General features: G+C 44.3%; 1 protein-coding gene across 1 annotated transcript in view; it reads right to left on the bottom strand.

Moving 5' to 3' along the window:
* Positions 1-13,014: 13,014 nt before the first annotated feature.
* Positions 13,015-21,972, bottom strand: part of CADM3 (cell adhesion molecule 3) — a 101,223-nt gene continuing 92,265 nt past the window's right edge. Inside the window, exons 6-9 of the mRNA XM_066610383.1 lie at positions 21,187-21,277; positions 20,151-20,320; positions 14,494-14,619; positions 13,015-13,133 (exon numbers count right to left, since the gene is read on the bottom strand). Coding sequence (XP_066466480.1) covers positions 13,015-13,133; positions 14,494-14,619; positions 20,151-20,320; positions 21,187-21,277 — 506 coding nt within the window. The remainder of the gene's footprint in view (positions 13,134-14,493; positions 14,620-20,150; positions 20,321-21,186; positions 21,278-21,972) is intronic.

Raw genomic sequence — 21,972 nt, forward strand, 5'->3', positions numbered from 1 at the left:
GGCCATTTGTGCAGCATGAAGACAGATGCAAAGAACATTTAATTTCTCTGCCATGTCTCCTTTTATGTCTTTTTATCTCCCCTTTCCCTCCCTCACCATCCAGAGGGCCAACCGCTTCTCTGGCAGGTTTCCTGCTTCTAACATATTTGAAGCAGCTTTTATTATTCCCCTTAATGTTGCTGGCCATGCATTCCTCATAGTCTCGCTTGGCCTCCCGTATCACCTTCTTACGTTATTTTGCCACAGTTTATGTTCCTTTTTATTCTCATTAGGGCAAGGCTTCCATTTACAGAAGGAAGCTTCCTTGCCCTTTACAGGCTTTCTGATTAGCATTCCTGGATTTAGTGCACCCTCCTGGATTTAGTGGGACCCTTCTTTCTTTGTGGTATATACCTCTGCTGGGCCTCTATTACTGTTGTTTTAAGCAGCCTCCATGCACTCTAGAGAGATTGCTCTTTTTATCTTCCCTTTCAACCTCCTTCCAACCTGCCTCCTCATTTGAGGGAAGTCTGCCCGTTGGAAAACAAGGGTTTTTGTGCGAGATTTGCCCGGTATTATTTCCCTGACGTGCTTGTCGAAACGGATCACAGCATGATCACTGTTCCCCAATGGCTCCGTAACACTTACCTCTCTAACCAGGTCCTGTGTACCGCACAACAATAAATCCAGAGTCACCTGTCCTCTGGTGGGCTCCAATACTAGCTGCTCTAAGGCACAGTCATTTAGCACATCAAGAAATCCGGTCTCCTTTTCGTGACCAGAACACAAATTAACCCATTCTATATAATTGAAATCCCCCATGATTACAACCCTGTCCCTCCTTGTCACCTCCCTGATCTGTTTCCTCATTTCAAGGTCCCCTTCCATTTCTGGTCTGGAGGACAATAGTACGCCCTCAGTATTACATCGCTCCACAGGCCTGGTAATTTATCCCACAGAGATTCTACAGTGGAGTCGGACCCAATCTCAATCTCTACTTTGCTGGATTCTATCTTTTCCTCAACGTAAACAGCCACCCCCACCACCAACACATCCCTCCCTGTCCCTCCTAAAGAGTTTATAGCCCAGGATTGCGGTATCCCACTGATTCTCCACATTCCACCAGGTTTCCGTTATGCCCATTAGGTCAATGTTTTCCCTAATTCAGCAGTTCCAATTTCCAGTTCTCCCATCTTTGCTCGGAGACTTTGGGCATTCACATAAAAGCATTTGTACATGGAATGCCCCAGAATGGGCTTATTCGCTCCTTTGTCCCCGCATCATCTCACTGTGCCAAACCGTCTATCACATCCCATCATGCTACCTTTCCCAATTTCTTCTCCTACTCTGCCTTTATCTTGTTGTTCTCTAACCACCTCATCCCATAGGGATGAGGAGTCCCGAACTGGATGCCCTGTCGGCCTTCCCCCCAGGGATCAGTTTAAAAGCTACTCTGCCACCTTTTTGATGTTATGCGCCAGCAGTCTGGTTCCATTCTGGTTCAAGTGAAGCCCATCCCTCTTGTACAGGCCCCGCTTTCCCAAAACGTTCCCCAGTGCCTAACTAATCTAAACCCCTCCTCCCATCTCATCACACATTGACACCCCTGATCTCCAATTCTAATATGTAATAAATAATTAAATATTAATAAATGTTTTAAATTTAATAAGAATATAAGGTTTTAAACCACTGAGTTGATGAACCTGTTGACTCCGGTTGCCAATTTGTGTTGCTTGGTGAACTCCCGCCAACCTAGAATTTTGAAAGCATGTTAAAATGTGAGTAGGTGACCATGGAAATTGTCTATGGACAACACCATTTACCTTTACCCATTACAGGGTTTAAATTAACCATATGAAATCACTGTATGTTTATAACTTTTATTTTTCTATGGCCTACATTTTTTTGGAATGTCCTACATTTTGGAGTGTCTTTTGCAGCAATGACATCTGGTCACCCAACAAGAGAGCTGCAGCAGTGTGGCCTCCATCACTTCAGTTTCAGGCTCTGGTCTAAATATTGTGAACAGCTGCCTGGGACAGAGTTCTAGAAGAAGGAAATTCCACTTAAGAGATTGGCAGGGGATGCTCAGACCAAGTCCCCCCCCCCAATCTTCATTGTGCTTGCTTGCTCCTTCCTCCCTCTTGCTCTCTCCTCCTCCTCTTGCCGCAGCACCTTTTGCCTCCTCCGGGGGGGGGAGGGGATTATCTGGCATGATCTCTGAGGGCCAGGTGTGAGGGAGTGAATGGCAACAGAAGTGTCTTGTCTTGTGTGCTCCCAAGAGGCATCTGTTAATCCCCTGTGAGATCCAGAAAGCGGGACAAGATGGCCTCCATTCGAGCAGGGCTCTTCTGATGTCCTTATCTACTTTGGGGGGAGGGGATGAACCACACTTAGAAGCAATTGCAAGAAATGTTGTCTCAGATGACAGCCACGATGATGGTCCTTGAATTATTCCAGAGTCGAGGCATAAAAGAGGCATATGGAGGGCACGGAATTGTTGCCCCTTTGCTGTTTATTGTGCCCTCTTCCAGTGCTGCCCTTCCCTGCCTCGGTGCTGTCTGCTCATCTCCTCTCCCTCCCAGCCAGACTCAGCCTTCCAAACCAGTATATTATTATGGGTGCTATTGAAATTCATGCGGAGCATTGGAGCGGAGCCTGCTGTGCAGCAGGAACACGCCACCTGCTAATGCTGCACTGTGGAGATTGATAGAGGTTGGGAGTTTAATAGAGAACCCCAACTTCTCCTTTTCAGTTGCAAATAGGTTCCTCAAGGTCCAGGCGGGAAACACACACACACACACACACACACACACACACACACACACACACACACACACACACACACACGCATGCACACGCACACACACAAGCCAGCCTCCACCCTAGCCAGAAATTCAATTTTGAAAAAGGGGGAGAAAGTAACAACTGGCTAAGCCTGCTCTCTCTTAAGGCTTAAGGAAAAGTTGTTCTGAAAATGGGTGTGCTTTCTCTCCCCTCTGAAGTAATTATAAACTGGAGGCCACCATGGCTTGCTTTGAAATGCTTTGAAATGCTGTGTCCTTGGATATTTTGCATCATGCTACCCCTCACAACCTCTGAAGTTGTTATATGCTAAGCATGGGTTAGTGGTGGATCATCTGGGGAAGGGTGGTGATGTATTGCCCTGCCATCCCATTAACTGCAGATCAAAGTTGGGATTTGCAGCCAAGCAGTTGACACAGAGGATGAGCTTAAGCAAGCTGAACATGCCATTGAATGAATGTGTGATTCAATTCATTCACCCCATTGAATGAATGTGTGGCAGTAATGTGTGACCTCCATTTGGGAGGGACATCTCCAGCTTGGTTCCACAAATATCTGCAAGCCTCCCCTTGCACCTCTCCCAGTGCTTGCTGAACATCTTCTTCCTTGTGTTTTTCAGACCAGAAAACGTCTTTCCTTCCATTTAAAAAAGTTCCTTTGAGATTTTTTTCTTTTTAGAGGGGAGAGGAACAAAGAATAATCGTATATTTTCAACCTCAAGCATCAAAACAGGGGCAGGTAAGATTGTAGACCATTCCTCCAACTGCTATCCAAAGCAGATCTCATGGAGCGGTTCTGTTGATGGATGCCATCCACCTTGCCTCTATCAATGGCAGAAAAGGGGGTCCCCCCTGGGCTTTATGCCCTGCGAGGTGAGCATTTAAAAGTAACCATGTCCCACCATACCCCCCCCCCTCTGCCCCTCAAGGCAGGAAAGTAGAAAGAAAACAGTAAAGTAACATGTATAATCCAGATATATTTATAGGTTTATCTTCAGAGATTAGCACAGGATATTTAGAAAGGTTATAAAGTAACATTGACATTGTAATTCTTTCTCCCCACACACCCTTGAAGTTTATGTACATACAAGAACACAGCACGACAATCCAAGACTGCCATTTTCTCTTGTCCCCACTGACCACCTAAAAGAAGAAGTGTGTGTGTGTGTGTTACCATTTCTTTTTCAATTTTAGTTCAGTGGCTTTTAGTTCAGTGGCTGGTTTAGAATATGGCTTTCATGTACACAATGTCCAACTCCAACCAGGAAGCATATAGAACCTATTCCAGTAGGGGGCACCAACAGCCATGGCTGGAGGACAAAGATGGGAGGTCAGCCAGTTCCATCTGGCATAATTCCTCCTCCTTCCTTAGAGATAGGGCAAAATTCAAAGAAGATATGGAAATAAATGATTAAATTTTGCACTTGCTTCTCAATGCCCCAAAACATTACACTTGGAACCAGTGTCCAAATTCTAGGTGTGTATGATATTCAGATTGATAGCTTATAAAATCAATCAGATTCTTTTGTCACATTGCAGCATGACCAAGAAACAGAGCAAGTAGAAGCTATAAAACTAGGGTGTGTTTTTAGGGTGGGGAGTAGGGCCCCTCCCACAAACCAATGGTGTGACAAATACTTTTGTCTGATCAAGTGGATCCCATTCATTTCCTTTGCACAAGTGGGAGGTTCGGGTGCAATATGCCTTTCTGTCTTGAGATGCTTTGCCTCTCCCCTGGAGTGCTTGAAATGTACAAACCATCCTTCTCACACACATACACACACCACTACATAATGAAGGGTTTGTTTTTGCACTAAGCTGTAACAAACTGTGAGTCTTTCCATTCAATTCAGTATAACTCCTGTATGACTGCTGATTTTGTATGTTCATTCAAGGGACTGTTTGGGCATTGTAAACATTAGCACTACTATAGACCATACATTCTCAGACCCTTCAGCATTCAGCTGAATTTGGAAGGGTTTGGCTGAAAAGAGAGTAACTGCACCTGTATGATGGGGGAATTAGTGGTCCCTTTTCCTTCCTCAAGTGTCGAATGATACTATGTGAGCATTTGGTGTCACCTTTCTGGCAGTATCTGGGTTAAAAAGTGATGATTTCTTACTCTATTGCTATGAAGTAGGGTCTCCATGGGTTTTGCCTCCCATGCAAACATTGCACTAACACTTTAAAGAACCCTAAATTGCCACCCATTGCATTGGTGACACCTCCACCTTAGGTGTATCCACCTTCCTTCTTAGGGATTTCTCATCAGCGTTCTGTAAAATCATCTCCATCAAAAACAATTAGCGAATCCCAAAGTAGGTGTGAATGGGGAGTGGGTGCCAAAATTGCATAGCACAAAACAGCTAACACCCTTTCAATCTCCAAGGCCAATGCAGGGATTCTGAAGCCATTGTTACCTTGAAAACAGAGGGCTGTTGTGGCAGGGCTCAGAATGAGTTCCCAGTTGCATGCTTTCTGTTCCACTGAAAAATGCACACAGGTATTCCTTGCACATGGGTATTTGTGCATGTGCAACCAAACCCCCCCAAAGTGACAATTTCTAAATCGGTATAATTCAGAAAGCATCAACAGGATACAATCTAAAGGAATTTGGGGTGGAGACAATTCTCAGTCTGGAAACATCCTGATCTTGTGCACATGAGACTTGTGAATTCTCCATGGTTATGCATGGATCAAGGACAGATTTTCTATCCAGCATGCCTTCCAAATATAAAAGTCACATGGATGGTTATCAACATCACTTCTGTGCCATACTCGTGAGCTTCCCAAGAGCATTTGGGTCAGTTGGCATGTGAAACAGAACATTGGATACCTGATGTGGCAAAAAAAGTTCTGCAATTCTTATGAGTTCTGCCCCTGTGGCTTTTTTGATGTCACCACACTATTTAGATGAAACTAATCGGAAAGTGGCAACAAAGAAAGGATATGCCCCACTCCCCCGAAAAATTTTTTTAATCAGAAAATTGCATTCATATTCATGGGATTGACAGATCATCCCCATGATTGAATTCTTTCCATTTGTCTTCTAGTCACCAAGCATGTGTGCCCTTTTAAGCTTTTCTCTGTCTCTATCCAGGCAGAGGGAAAAAAGTCTCCTTACAACCAAAAATCACAAGAGGAGGAATAAAAATGGTGAGAACTGGTAAAACCTGAACTGGAAAGTGCTTTCTAACCCATCTAGATTCTCACTTCCTTGATATTAGGGGCTATCAGCCATGAAGCAGAGGCCTCGCTCCATTGGAGTGTCACCAGCTCTGATTCCACCGCCTGCCCTAGTTTTATAACCAGAGGGTAGTATATCAGCCCCTGGTTTGAAAATCTCCCCAGCTATGATATAACAGCAGATCTGACTAAAGAAAAAGTGCGGCTCAGTGTGGCGTTGAAAGAATTTTAAAATTATGAGCATTTATTGGGGAGGGGAAATGAGGATCCTTCAAAGGGGGTCCCCAAAATGAACAGAGGAGGGTTGGAAAGAAGAAAATGGGAGGCCTGGAAGGGAACACAGTTTTTGAAGCAAACATATTTCACTAGTGTAAGTGGCATCAGTAGTGGGTGTGGTTTGGGCCACACCAGGTGACGTGTGATGTGTGTGTGACATTTGTGGTGTGACATTTGTGGTGTGTGTGGTGTGTGTGACCATTAGTGGCGAAAAAATACCAAAATTGTGAAAATCTTGGTATTTTTGAATAATATTCATATTATTATCATTTGATGTGTCATATTGTTATCATTTGATGTGTAATTTTTACATAATGCAATGAAACAAATTGTGTGAAAATATCTGTATTCTTTGAAATGTTATAGTCAAATTTCCATAACAAGAAACAACTCATTTATGCAGGGGTGTCAAAACATAAGGCCTGGGAGCAGATGTGGCCTCTGAAGCTTTTTATCTGGCCCTCAGGCTTTCAGCTGCTGAGGTATAAACAGCTGAAGTGGCAGCCCACATGAAAATTGGCTTTCCCAAATCTTGAAATATGATCAAGATTTGCGTACTTTCTCTTCTGTCATTTGCAGTTAATAAGAACTGGATCTGATTTCTGACCATTAGCTGCTTAATGATGTCACTTTCTGCTTAATGACATCACTTCCAGCCCTCAGCTAGAGCCCTTAATGCTAATTTCAGCCCTCTATATGAAACGAGTTTTACACCCCTGCCCTTATGTAACAAAAAGTGGATTTCCTTCACTCAAAACTGACCAATGAGACTGATTGTTCCAATGGCCAACGAGGTGTTATTATGACACAGCAGGGAACCAGAGTAGGATTCAGTTCTCATTTCCCTGTATAAATCTAGAACGCTTATTCAGTTTGAGTTGTATGAATGTCAACTTGTATGAGTGTCATCAAGTTGGCTAGTGGTTTTTGTTGGTTACTGATTTGTTGGGTGACCTGTATGTTAAAATAGATAAATAAAGTGAATGGGGTGACAGCTCCAGTGATGCCACTACATTGAGGTTGTATGTATGATATTGTAATTTATTTGGTATGGTCTGGTATGGGAGGAGGTCCATCATGGGGGCTGTCACATTGGGGGATGCAAAACTAGTGACACTCTGAGTGTACTAGTATTCCACAATTGTCCACAAAACCTATTTCTCACATTGAAGACCACTGTCTGAGGCCTTTTGCTCTCTCTGTTGCCCATAAATTTGATAACTGCCATGCAAGACACAGCAGTATGGTTCAAGTAAGAAGAATGGGAAGTAATGCCCCAAGCTTTTGCATTCATGCACATGCACGAACAAGGTATGAAACTTTGACACCCCTGCCATTGGAAAACTTGAAGAGTTAACATGGGGTGACCCGGCTCACATGGAAGCCTGATCCACCCTGAGACAAGCATTCAAGGAAGCATGTTTGGCCACTAGCCTGCAATTTGCACCCAAATTTTCAATTTGCAATTTGCAAATGCTGGTTGCTCATTCTTCCTCAATCCTTCTTTCTTCTCCTTGCAAGGTGACACCTTCAGGAAGCAGGAAGCAGGGTGCAACTGTGTCCTCAGTAAAGCCACTCAGGAAAACCCCCTCAAATGGAAATGTAATGTGAATTCAAAGGTATTTAATTCACCCTGCTGAGACAGGGTATCTGGGGGATTCCAATGACAGGCTCATGGCATGCAAATTAACTGTGGAGATACTGGCCTTCTCTAACCCTGCCTAGCTCACAGGGTTGTTTTTATGACAAAGGAACGGAGGAACTATGTTCACAACTCTGAGTTCTTTGGAGGAAGGAAAAATAACCCTAACTCAGAAATTCTTAACTGACTCCTTGTCCAATGCACAATCTGCCCTCCTAGGCTTGGGATGTTTACACCCCTTGCACCCACAATCTAGGCAAATTTGATGGCTCCCACCATGCAATACAGGCTGATGGAGGCTCTGTGGCTCAAGTCAATCTGTGGAACTCATTGCCACAGGTTGTGGTGATGGAACATGGCCTAGATGCTTTGAAGAGGGGATTGGACAGATTAATGGAGGAAAAGTCCATCACAATGAACATGGGCGATCTCCTGATTTTAGAAGCAGGCTACCTCCACATGCCAGATGCAAGGATACAGGTAACTTCTTGTGTTCTCCCAGAGGCATCTGATGGGTCACTGTAAGACACAGGAAGCTGGACTAGATGGGCCTTTGTCCCAGTCCAGGGGGGGGCTCTTCTTATGTGATTCCCAAGTGTGGTAGATGGGAGATAAAAGTGACAAAGAACATACTGGTGGGCCAAGGTAGTGGCGTTGAATGGCAGATTGGTAGGGAATGACTCTGCGACTTCACCGCCTATCTTTGAAGTATCCAAAAAGGAAGAGGGGGAATGAAGCAGAAGATGAAATGTAGAGGAGAGTCACCTTCCTCTTCTATTATCATTGTCCTTTCCCAATTTAGGGAGTGAGAGGAGGAGCTACAACATACAGCTAGGACAATACTGGAAAAGGGGGCAGCATTTACCAAGGCTGGGAAATCCCAATTGCAATGGGATTGCAATTATCAGAATTTTGGGTAATATTCTGAAGGTGTTCTTTGACACACGAACTCTGAGGAACAAATTCATTTCAGCTCTCATTGCACACAAACCTAGAACTTGGAAACTGATGTCTGCATAGTTTTCAAAAGTTATTTTATGTTTGTATGACAAGCCAAGAAACACTACCAAGTTTGAATTGCTATACGCTCAAGTAATAAAATGGTCAATAAATCTTTGTGTGTTTACAAGTTAACAGCCTGCCTCTTGGGAATGATCAAGTCCCTGTGTTTGTATGATACGTCAAAACTGAAACAATATTGGACTATTTTTCTGGCAGGGACTGTATATTGTAACAGCATTTGACGTGATTGAGAACTGACTTCCCCACAATCTTGCAGGACCTAAGACCTAAGCAACCTTGCAGGGTTGTCATGATGAAAACTGGGCACTGCACTTGTTCATTGGAGAAAGTAATAAGGGGGACAGTGGGCTGTGGAGTGGTTAGAGCAGTGATTTTCATCCTTTTTCATCTCATCACACACTGATAAGGTGCTAAAATTGTCAGATTTTTGCCAATTGACAAGGCACATCTTCCAATGACCCTCCCGCAGAATATTCGGGCACACCAGTGGTTAAGCTATTGTTAACCCCTGCTGAGCTGCAAAGATCAACTGTAATTAGTACAACACCAGGGCTCTATGAGTCAGGCACATGCAGGAATGTGGAAAATTCTTCCCTGGATGCCTGCCTGTTGCCCCCCTCCCCTCCCATGCATGCAGCCAGGTGGCCAGTGACTCCAAGAAATAAATCGATCATTATTCAGAACCTGGTCCTGGGGGCCTCAGATAGAAATTTGGCTGAGAAGACAGGTTTATCAATGACAGGCAGAAGGGATTGCCTAAATCTCCATGGTCAGAAGTTGTTTAGCTCTAAATTATTAGGTGTTATATAGGAGGCAAAATAATGAGGGCCTTCAGCTGTTGCTCACAGACTTCCTGGGAAGTCACAGCAGGAAAATGAAGACTGGGTTAGGAAAGAGAGTACCAAGCCTTGGTCCTATATCCCTGTAGGGTCTGAGCACTGGATGAGGGAAGCAGGGGCAATTCCAGAGTCACAGGGGGAGTTCAGAAGCGCAAGGCCAGACCCACTCAAGATCCAAGTGAACAGAAACCAGCTTCACTAACTTGGCTCTCACATGGTTTGGGGTCTGAGGCACCATGTGGTGCTTGCAAAGGACTTTGCTTCTGGTTTGGGTGCCTTGATCTTTGCTGTCACTGATTGGTTATGCCCTTTCTCTGTCACTCCTTTAGCTCTCCCTTGGTGCAAAGTCTGGCTAGGTCAGAAACAAATTCCAAAGCTGTATCCATATCCATATGATACTTGCAGGGGATTTTGGCTCCAGTTGGGTGTGCTGCTCCTTTCTGTCTCTGATTGACTATGCCTTCTCTCTGACACTCCTTGGCAGTTAAGGCAGTTAGTATACTAGTGAGATTGATCTGGGTTTAAGAGATCCTCAGCTATGGCAGGACCAGGGCTAATATGTTTGCTAGCTACCATTTTAGGACATCAAACCACACACTCCTTTAGTCTGGCAGCTCATCTCCAACAATCGATTCCAGTAAGCAACTAGTAGTTTACATAGGCAGCAACCATAGTTGCTTGCCTCCAGCAATCAGTATTTGGAGGTAGACTGCCTCTGAAGGTTCAATTTTTCCATTTAGTTTCCATGGCTAATAGCTTTTACAAGAATCATTCTCCTCTGTGCATTCGATATCTGCCCTGCTTCTGAAGCCATCTAAGCTAGTGGACACCATAACAACGTGAGGCAGAGAATTCCATAGGCTTGATAAGTATCACATAAATAAACACTGTCTTTTCTCTTCCTTGAATCTGCTGCTCATCCACTTAATCCAGTGATGCTAAGAATTGCTTCTTCTTTGCCACACTTTCTTTGCAAAACAAAAAGAATGATCTCTGCTCTGTGAGGAATCTTGATGAACAGCATCTAGACCCTACACAACTTGAAACCCAGCATTTTGCTCAGAGATTGGATATGAGATAAAGCAAGCCCGTCCATACAATGGTACAACCAAACAATGAGGAAAAACAAACACTCACTGGGTTTCATACAAATGTTTTCAACATTTTGTTGAAAAGCTGCATATAAACTCTCTTAATAATGATCATTACCTCATACTCTTCTGACAAATGACAGATCAGTGCACGAAGGCAAAAGGCTTCCACTTTTCATCACATGCCACCACTGTGTTTCTGGCCACTGTGACCTCTGAGAAAAACTCAGAAAAGCCCATGACAACTTTTTCTCCCCTTATAGCAAAAAAGGCTTATGTGAAAAGAGGTAAATTGCAAAAGGAGAACCAGCACCCTCTGGGACTGTTTTGTTTTTAAATGTAGACCACCACATACGGTTGATGGTCCTTGGAATCCATTCACACAACTCTTCTTGATTGCATCTGGGTGCTCAATATTCCTTCCTGGGAACCTGCTGTTCTGCTAGCAAGTGAATCATAGGAAGCAATTGCCACAAGCCTGGAGTGTGGGTCAAAAATGAAATGTAGAAGAAAGCAACTTCATTTGATCTGGGCAAGATAAAACAGTAACCATCCTCTTGAATTAACTGAGTGGGGACTTGATTGCTGGCAGCTGTTGAGCTCCCCACATGGCCTAGTCAACAGCAACAAATCGGGATCTGAGAGTTGTGAGCACCCAGCTGTTAGTTCAGGTGGGGGTCACCATTGCCTATTAACCGAGAACCCTGTCCTCATACCTGGCACAACTACTCCACCTGGCACCCTCAGAAGGCCTCGGAAGGCCACCTCCAGCCCAAGGAAGACGATGAGGGTACATACCCTTTGCACTGAGATACTGTGGCTACAAACAGAGGAATCTCACATGATGGAACTTCTCTCTGACCAGCACCTGGGTTTCCCGTCCTTGCAGCTGGGAAATACAAGCAACACTGGCGTGGCATCAAACCTATCCTTTTTTCAACAGTGGGTTTGGTTAGGGACTTAACCTAGGTAGCTGGCACCCCTTGGCAACACGAAATGCACAATAATATTCTCCTCTGAAACAAATTGACTCAACTGGAGGAATAAAACCATCTTCTGAAAGGATAAAATCAGTGCACTTCATAACATCCCCTGTGCAGCTCATCTCCTTGCCATCTGGTACCAAGTGGTTCAAGCCAAAAGTACAATCCACAACCAACTCCAGGAAGCATTACACAAAACCATCCAAAGGCCCAAAACATGCCTCTACGTGGCTACAATTTGCACAAAGCTAGAGGCACATTGCTTCCCTCCTCTTTTCCAGATTAGGGGGTCTTCACTTCACTGGAGACAGTAATAATAATCATATAATTTTGACATGTTCGAACAAAAATGGCACCCTTTAGCTGAATTTTAGCTGAAGGCACCCTTCCTAGTTTTGTTTGCAAATAATCTAATGATGAGTTTCCCTCCTTATTTTTGCATCACCTGTCTTCCCCTCCCGCCACGGATGCAACAAATTTGTCTCCAGCTGGAAGGTGCCTTGTCCCATCACTGAATGTCCCACTTTTTTGTACACACTGATTTTATCCTTGCATTTGAAAGCAAAATTTCAGAACAACTCTAAAGGAAAGCAGAACTACAACAACCAAACTCACTGAAACTTCACCGCCCTCCCCCAACAAGACATTCCAAACAGAAGGGAACAAGAACTAAGTTTGTTTCTTTAAGAAAAAAAAGAAACTGTCCCAAAGACAGCACACACCATTGAAAGGGAAAAGAAAAAACATGACAACCTCCAAAAGGGGCCAAAAGAAAGGAAGGGAAGGAAGGAACAAAGGTGTCATCACTCACTCTCCAACTCTGTTTGTCTAGTGCGAGAATGGCATCCGCAGATACGAAGGGACAAGCAAGCAGGAACAGGGGTATTGAGGGGTCTTAATGTTCAGGTGTGTATTTTTTTCTTTGATTAGTAACAATGTTTTATACAAGTTCAAAGAAGCATTGTGAGCCAAGCTGATCTTCTTTTTCCATCTCTCTCTCTTTCTCTGGCCGTCGCCGATCTCGGTCCCCACCACCGTCCCTCCTCCTGTCTGTCTGTTCCTTTCTGGGCGTGAGAGAAATGCCATTGACGTATAAGGTTTGGGTGGGTTCCATTGTCGTTCAGTTGAGGTTGGGTTTCTGATTGACCACTTCCCCCCCTGCTGCCCTGATGCACACCCCACCCTCCCCGCTTAGATGAAATATTCCTTCTTCTCATCGCTGCCGGTTTGACCTCCTTCAGCGTTGATGATGGCCGTGTCTGCATCTGGGGCATCGTCTGAGCCTTTGGCCTCATGGGTCAGATAGGTACCTGAGCAGAGATGAGAAAGGAAGAAAAAAATAAAGGTTGTAGGAATGCTGGAAACATGTTACATTATGGACTCCAACCCTACTAGTTTAGAACCCTCAGCACAGAGCTGATGATTTTGAACCATCACTGGTATCCCCTGAAAGGGACCTTAAAAGTCATCTAGCAGTAGAAGACTTTTAGTAGCAAGAAATAGTGCTCTAGCATGCAGGCTGCTTGTTGCATTCCTATTGTAACCTGGATAACTGAAACAGCAGATACAAGATCTGCGGATATGGGGAGATGTGGGATCAGTGGACACATCTCTGAACAGTACTAGTTTCAAAGCTGGCATTTCTGCTTAGTGGGATCTCTGGTGGCACAGCTGGGAGGATCCCTGAAGAGATGCCATCAGTCAAATGACTGGTCTAGATCAGTTGTTTCCAAAATGGAGTACCTGACTTTAGGGGTATTTGAAAAATAATTCAATAATGGTGGAAAAATGCAAGTCTGTATTTTTGCAGGTCTGTATATGCAGCCTTGCAAGGCTGGCATGGCAGGAAGGAAGGCAGCTATCTGGCTGTGAAAGCCCCACCAACTGCTAGTTTCTGGTCATCAATAATCAGCTATAGATCAGTAGCCGAAAACATATAAATATGAAAGAACTATATTAAATGCAAACATTCTGCTAATATGAGGGGTACAATTTATAGAAAAGGTTGCCAAGGGGTACACAATTGAAAAAGTTGTGAAGCACTGGGCTAGATTGACACCAACCACCTGACTAAGGTATATTGCTTCAAATACTCTTCAGTCATCCCAGTACCTTTCTGCTCATCAACCAGAAAATGGGAGAATAGGTGCACTTCTTAAGAAAAGGCACCAGGCTTAATGGAGACAGGGCGTGCTTTGCTTACAAAAGATCTTGGGTTCGATTCCTAACAGCTTCAAAGAGAACAACTGAAAAAGGCTGCTGCTTGAAAACCTGGACAGCCACCACCAGTCAGAGTAGACAGTACTGAGCTACATGGGCTAATTACTAACATAGGTGTCCACCTCTCCATTCTATTAACAGGCTGTAAAGGAAGGGTTTGGAGTGCTTGGTGCCACAGATAAGTGTAGGGTTTTCTTTTATCCTCAGCTTCAGGGGCTGGGTGAGAACAAATCCTCTATGGATACAGGGGGGATGCAACTGGAGCACATGCTGCTCAGTGGCAAAACCCATGCATGGTCCCAGCTCTTTTAAGCCATTTCTGTCCCTACCCATGTACGAATGTGTATAACTGTGGGATGGTCAAAATGGGCTAAATTCTCTGAAGCTCATTGCTAGGCCCCTCCCAGTATCTCCAGGGAAAAGGTGCACAGATATTTGCCAAGACTCTACCTTTGTGCCGGATTAAGTAGTGTCCCAGGAAAATGAGCAGGATGAGAAGCAAGAAGACGACAATGGCCACCACTCCCCCAATGACAGCATGGTATGTGCTCCCATTGCGCTGCATAGGGCTGGCATCTGTCCAGAAGAAGAACAAAGTCGGAAAAGTTGACAAGCTTCTGAACAGATCTATGAATTTCCACAGTGGATATTAGGGTGGAAGGGCATCTTCCAGGCTTCCAAATCACATTGAAAGAATGAGAAAGAAAGAGAGAAGGGGGCAGGCAGGTGATGTGCCCAGAAGGATCAAGCCCTTCCTCATCTGGCTGCAGGGGAAAGGGCCTGTATCATTCCACAGCTCTATGACAACCTGAGTTTCTACAGAGGTCTGTCCTCTCCATCATTGCACAGTAGCCTAGCCAGGAATGCGAAGTATGGGGGGGACCAGCATGTAAGCCTCCTGGATTCTTTTCATGCAAGGCCAGCCCATTCATGAGGCCAACTGAGGTTATGGCCTCAGGTCAATGACTGGTGGAGGGAGCCTGTTGCCCTCCTCTCTCTGCCACTCTTCCAGCTTCTGCTGCTTGGATTTTGCAAAGAAAAAGGGTGAAAGAAGCAGAAGAAGAGGATGTGTGGGGAGGAAGAGGCATTCCCTCCTTACCTTACCCAGAGAGGGACACCTTTCTCCATCGGAGAAGGTCTGCTCATACTTGATTCATCTGAAAACAAAGGCACCTGCTTTTTGTTTCAGAACAATTGCTTTTTAACTTCTATGTCCATTTGAATGGGATGCTTCATGAACTAAAAAACCAGCTATAATAATAATAATAATAATAATAATAATAATAATAATAATAATAATAATAATAATAATAATAATAATGAAGAAGAAGAAGCAGCTGCAGCAGTAGCCAAGATTTCTTTCATCTAGTGCCCTCACCCAATCTAAGGTGCAGCTAAACCCAGTGCTAAACTGGTGCAGCTAAACTGGCTAAAACCCAACAACAACAGCAACAACAACAACAACAACAACAACAACAACAACAACAACAACAATAATAATAATAATAATAATAATAATAATAATAATAATAATAATAATAATAATAATAATAATAATAACGAAGAAGAAGAAGAAGCAGTAGCAGCAGCCAAGATGTCTTTCATCTAGTGCCCTCACCCAATCTAAGGGCCCAATCCTATACAACTTTCCAGCACTGGTGCAGCAGTGGTGCAGCCCTGAGGCAAGGAAACAAATGGGAAAGAAAGGGGGCAGGCAGGTATACCCACTCACTACAGGGTATTGTCATGTCACACACCCCATTGTCATGGCTACACCAGGGCTGGAAAGTTGTATAGGATGTGGCAATAAGTCACCTTCGGACCTGATCTAAAGTACTCAAGATCTTTTGTTTAACTTGATTCTGGGACTTGGCAGAAATCCACCCTACCCCCCCTCCCCCAAAAAAATTTTGCAGCCAAATTCAGTTTGTAAAGTGTGTGTAGTGGAATGTAATTTGGCTGATTTTCAGAAGTGAAAAATCTTCAAGGGCAAAACGTACCAGCACATTCTCCCCCCACCCCCGTGACTGACTTAGCTGCCATTTTCCTTGTTCCACAACACCCTTTGGAACTTTTTTAAATACCTTTACAACCCACATTTCACTGTACAACAACAAAAGCAGTGAACAAGTGAAACACAGCAGCCCATTTAGAGCTCATCCACATCAGCAACAAGAAGCAGAGCAGAGGCACAGAGTGAAATAAAAGTTGTATTTGTACATGCAGTTTTTAAGCTGGAAAGACAGAGTAATCAGATTCTTTAAGAAAACAAATATTTAGTGCAGGAGTCAATGACATGGAAAGACAAGATTGCATGGCAGCATTCTGAGAGATAGCACAGTGGCCAAAAGGGGTGGGCCCTCTCTTTGCCCTCCAAACACCTCCCCCCCCCCAAAAGCCTATACTGAAAGTTTTAATGAGATCATTTTCCACTCTGCTGTAGGGCTAGGCTTAAGTAGACTAAGACTAGACCAGGGCAGAGGAGAGGAAGTAAGAACATAAGCAGATCCCTTCTGGATCAGGACAAACACCCATTGTCCAGTGAAGTTCAGGCACCATCACTACATCCTGTGGCAAGGAGTTCCTCCAACCAACAGCATGCTGAGTAAAGAAATTCTTCCTTCTGTCTGTCCTCCCTAGCCATTTGGGAGCCATTTGAGTGGCTGTCCCCTGGTTCTGATGTTGTGTGAGAGTGAAAAGAACATCCCTCTACCAACTCCATATCCTGCATAATTGTATATGTCTCAATCATATCCCAGATAATATTTTATATAATGTTTTACAATATCTTGGTATAATATCCCAGAATCATATTTTACCTAGGAATACTGCAGAATTGGGGGAACCCATGTACCCTGGGCATGTACCCTGACATCCACTCACACACAGCTGCTCAGATTTTGTTGGTGTGACAGTGACAGGATCACTGCAACTGTGCCCTGGCATTGAACATTTGTATCCCATTTTTGTGTCCTGGACATTTGTCTCCCAATATACATATATTTATATTAGATGTACTTTTTATTTTTCAACGACAAAGGTAGGGTTCAGTTTAGGACTAGTAAATAGAATTTTGTATGCAGAGAGTAGAGCAGCAGCAGCAACCAAGAATTTAGAACCACAGTGAGCATGCTTTGAGAGCTAGGTCATTGCTTTCATGTGAAGCTGGAAGATCAATCAGATGAGGTACAGGTAAAAAAAGCTTCACTGGCCAGCCCAAGCAACTGCTAATCCAAAGCTCCATTAAGACCATCGCAACAGGTGGGTCCTGACAAGACACCCCCTACCCTTCTCCTCCTTGCCACTCCTGCCAAGCAAGCAACCATCAGATCCAGAGGAGAAAACCTGAGTGTGTGGGCATGAAAAGAAGTTCACGATACCTCGAGTACTGATGAGTGGTGTTTCTGTGATGAAAATACCTGGGGAGGAATGAGCGGGATGGGTTAGGGAGGTAATGAACTTTGTGAGGACTGATGGAGGAGGAGGGCGGAGAAATCAAACAGAGAGTGAGATGGAAATTGAAAGCTTCTTCTTCTTATATGGAAACAATGCCCAGGAGCCTCCTTGTCTCCCACACTCCAAATGTAAAGGAAATGTGAGAAGGGGGGGGGGCCAAAAAAGTGACCTTTTCTCACAGACTGGGAGTGACACCACTACGGCTCCAATGGCACCCCACCTGGGTTAGTTGGAGGTGGGGAGGGGTACTGGCAGCTTGGCAACTCATTTCTGGGCACTCAAACCAGAAGTGGGTGGAATTTGGGAGGGAGGGAAGCCTGGGGTTTGACTGGTCACCTTAAAGCTTCTGACACTTGGTAGTGCCACACATCTGCCAATGTCATTGGAATGAAAAAGAACTGAAGATTTGCCTGGGCGGAGGCTGTCATTAAGAGTCTGACTGACAATTTAAGAGGCCAGGGGGAGAAAATTGACACATAAACATGGATTCTAGACCACAAGTGAATGTCTGTGACATAATCTCATTAAGATTGCTTTAGTGCTGTCTTTGATTAACATAAAAAACATAAGAAGAGCCCTCTGCCCTTCTCTTGCATTTGGCATTCTGAGGTAGGCCACTTCTAAAACCAGGAGGATGATGGGTATCATCATGACTTCTAGAAATCTGTTCAATCCCCTTTATCTTGGCCAGATGCAATCACCACGTAAGGACTATTCACCCTCTAGGGAAATAAGTATTTCCTTTTGACTGTTCTAACTCACCAGCTGCTCAATTTTAGTGAATGTCCTCTGGTTGTGGAGTTGTGCAAGAGGGAAAAGAACATCTTTCTATCCATGCCCTGCATAATTTTGCATGTCTCGATCTTGTCCCTTTTCAGGCACCTTTTGGGCACATCTATAATGCTGGAGGGGAGAAACTGGTAGCTGTGGCATGCTGCTTGTCCATTGTGCTTTGGTCACTAAGGGCGCAATCCAAAGTGCGCCTTATGCCGGCCGAAGTCCCTTTTGGGCACGTTTGCGCCTCCTTGCAGGGAAGAGCCTCCTGCAGCCACCTGTGCCAGCACAAGCAGCAAAGGTAGGTGTGGTGTGTGGGAGGAGGAGGGAAGGAGTCGTTTCTGGGTGGGGGAAGGCAGGTGATGGGCGGGTGGTGGGCGTGTGGGAGCCAGAGGTAGGGCTGGGACCCAGCAGTTATACCAGATCCTAACCCTGTCCCTGCAGAAAACAGAGCGGCATCAAGCTGCTCCGCTCTCCTCTGACTTGTGCTACCTCCAGAGGTGGCGCAGGTTCGAAGAGACCCATTGGGGCCAGCAGCCCTTACCCAATTGTAAGGGGAAGTTTCCCCTTGCCTCTGGCAGAGCCTTTGCTGTCAATGAAACTGCATTGGATGCTCAGGTTTGGATTGTGCCCTTAGTCAGAAATGTAGATATTTTAAAAAGAACATTTTAAAAATGGGAGACTCTTCACATTGGTCCTTCTCCAAAAATAATCTAGAACAGCAAAATTGGAGGCAAATCCAGATGAGGATTTTGGAAGCACTCTTATAGGAAGAAAATGTGTTTTTTTTCCCTCTTTCTGGTGTCTCATACGTAAATTCAAACCATTAAAATTAGCAAGATTCATGACCTAGGCTTCAATCTGATACATTCAGGCCCTGCTGAACTCAACAGGACTTCTGATTAACATACATTGGATTGGGTTTTAAGACTTGTTTTGCTAAAGAAACAATGTACAGAAACACCACAAGGTTTCCCCCACACACTAGGTCATGCAAGCAAGCTGGTTCAGACATGCAGGCTTCCACCCTTGATGTAGCAATAAGTGGAGGCTTGCAAGTGCAAATGTATCACGGCTCTAACACCACATGGAATCAAGAATGTTTTCCCCCCTTGACATTAGAGGATAACATTCAACTGCCAAATGTCAAGCATTTGCATATACATGTTTAAAGACAAATTCAACATTTATATGGATAAGCAATAAGATACGGATATGGATAGGAGCCCCACTGGATCAGGCCCATCTAGCCCATCTTCCTGTACCTCGCAGAAGCCCACCAGATGCAGCCAGCAGGGAGCACACATGACACCTGCATCCTGGTGCCCTTCATTGCATTCTGAGGTAGCCTCCTTCTAAAAAGGAAGTTTCACAAACAGGAGGCTTGTAGCTTGTGATGGACCTTTACTCCAGAAATTTGTTCACTCTGCTTTTAAAGGCATCCAGGCCAGATGCCATCACCACTACAAGCAAACACTCCTAGCAAAGGAGAGATTAATTTGGGTACAGAACAGCAACTGTGTCATCTCTAAGTCCTGGAAGTTGCCCAAAATGTTCAGAGAAGATGAGCAGGTGAAACATCCTGGGAGTTGCATGTTCCCTGTCAGGTGAAACAGCCATGTCAGTTGCATGAGGTGGGGGTGTAGCTCAGTGTAGAAGATCCTTGGTGTCTCCAGGGGGATAAGGAAAGACCCCTCCCCAACTCTGAAATCCTGGAGAGATGAAACCAAGCATTCTGGACAATCCTGGCTCAGGTGGGCCAAGGCCATCAAAGGAATCTTCTTAGCACTTGTAGCTGTTGACTGGGGAAGAAAAACTCAGACACACAAACCAAAAAGGCCTCTGCCCAGCAGAGGGTGTCATGAAGCAATGCTTACCATTAACAGCCAGGTTGTACCTCGCTTCTGTGGTGCCAATAATATTTGTGGCGTGGCAGATGTAGACGCCACTGTCACTCTTGTTCAGGTTGGGGAAGATGAGGACGTTGTCTTGGGTCTCTGAGAGTAGGGTATCCATGCCCTCCTTCTGCCAAGTGAATTCTTGAGGACTAAGAGGGATGGAAGAGTTGAGGAGGTTAGCAGAGCTGGAGTAAGCTTTGGAAGGATTGCCTAAATTAACTGGAGATAGAAATGATAACCTCAGATATTTGCAGTGGCTCCTTGCTTCTTTTTATCTAAATCAGGTTTTAGCAGATAATTCAAATTCATGGTCCTGTTGCTTGGGGAAACTAAAAGGTTTTCCTCGTTGGGAAGAATGATAAGCAACTGCTGATTGTGGTGGGAACCCTGGTGACAAAAAACTGGGGAAGGGATTAGTCCTCATCTGAGGAACACTGGTGGAGATATATATGGTATGGGAATTTGAATATATATATGGTATGGGAATTTGAATTATAAACTGATGTTTATATTTCTAGTTTATGTTCTAGTTTATGTTTAGTCTACGTAGTTATGATGTTTAGTTCAGTATAGAGAAATCCTATAGAGAGGATCTCTGTCTGGAATTTTATAGCCTTCCCCATTATAACACAGTGATGCTTGCCAGGTTGGAGATACCACCAAAAATAGGTGGCTAATTTGGAAATCTGGTACTGGGGCAACTCCCAGCAAGACAGGGAAGGAGCCTGGCTGCAGCCCAAAAGACTCCTGACCATAGGTTTTGCTGCCTATCTGCCTGAGAAAATAAGCAAAAATCTAGAGGGAGAAAGGGGGTATTTCATTTTTTCTTTTTAAAGTGGTAACTTGAGATACTGTAGCAGAATTCTACAGTAGCAGAATTCTACAGAATTCTACAGATACCAGGGCAGAGCTCAGATTTCCTCAGTACAGAGCTTGGAGCTAAATCTACCTTTCTGATTAATGTAAGAGGTGATCTGGCATTAGGTAGGCTGGGCAGGTGCAAACACAGCCTTACATTGGATTGCCTTGTCCAGCACAGCGGAGCTCCAGGTTTTGCCCTTCTTGTGGATAATTAGGAAAGGATTCGATTTTAGCTGTTGGCTTGTCTGGGGACAGAGAATAAGAATTATTGTTATTAATTGTGCCATCAAATGTGCAAAGTACTTTACATGTAGCAAAGAAAGAAACGTTTCTTTACTTTACTTGTTACAAGAAAACAATATCTCCCCCCTTCCTACAAATTGGATTACAATCTGCCAATTGGGGTCATGAACTTGGGAGGGGAATTTGTGCTCTCTCTGAAATAAAGGCAACTAAGAGGAAAGTGAGTTAAAGAAGGAAAGGGAATATCATGTCAGATACCAAATAAAGAAAAAAAAGCAAGAAGCACCATGAAGGAAAAATGAAAATAGATGAGTTTTCAATGATTTCTTAATGAAGAAGAGAGAACGAAGGACAGCCTGTTCGGTCGATGACAGGAGAGCCTGGCAGACACATGGAGCAGTGAGATAAAGAGAAAGAACTAGAAATTGCACACGAGAGATGAGAAAGAAGTTAGTATTGGAGAGGGGAAAAAATGAAGAAGAGTGTGATGAGAAAGCAGAGATGAGAGACAGCAAGGGCTAGGACTGTGCAGACAGTTATACAAATAAAAGCCTTCAGTCAGCCGCAATAAAGTCTGATTAAGTAGCTGTATCTCAGAGAGCAAAAGGTCCTCCAAGCCAACCACAGATGGTCAGTCAAGTGGCATGCAAAGGGTGTTCATCCCTTGCTGTCCTTGGGCTGCTCATTCAGTGCTAAA

Source organism: Tiliqua scincoides, chromosome 15, assembly GCF_035046505.1.
Source record: "Tiliqua scincoides isolate rTilSci1 chromosome 15, rTilSci1.hap2, whole genome shotgun sequence".
Lineage (NCBI taxonomy): Eukaryota > Metazoa > Chordata > Lepidosauria > Squamata > Scincidae > Tiliqua > Tiliqua scincoides.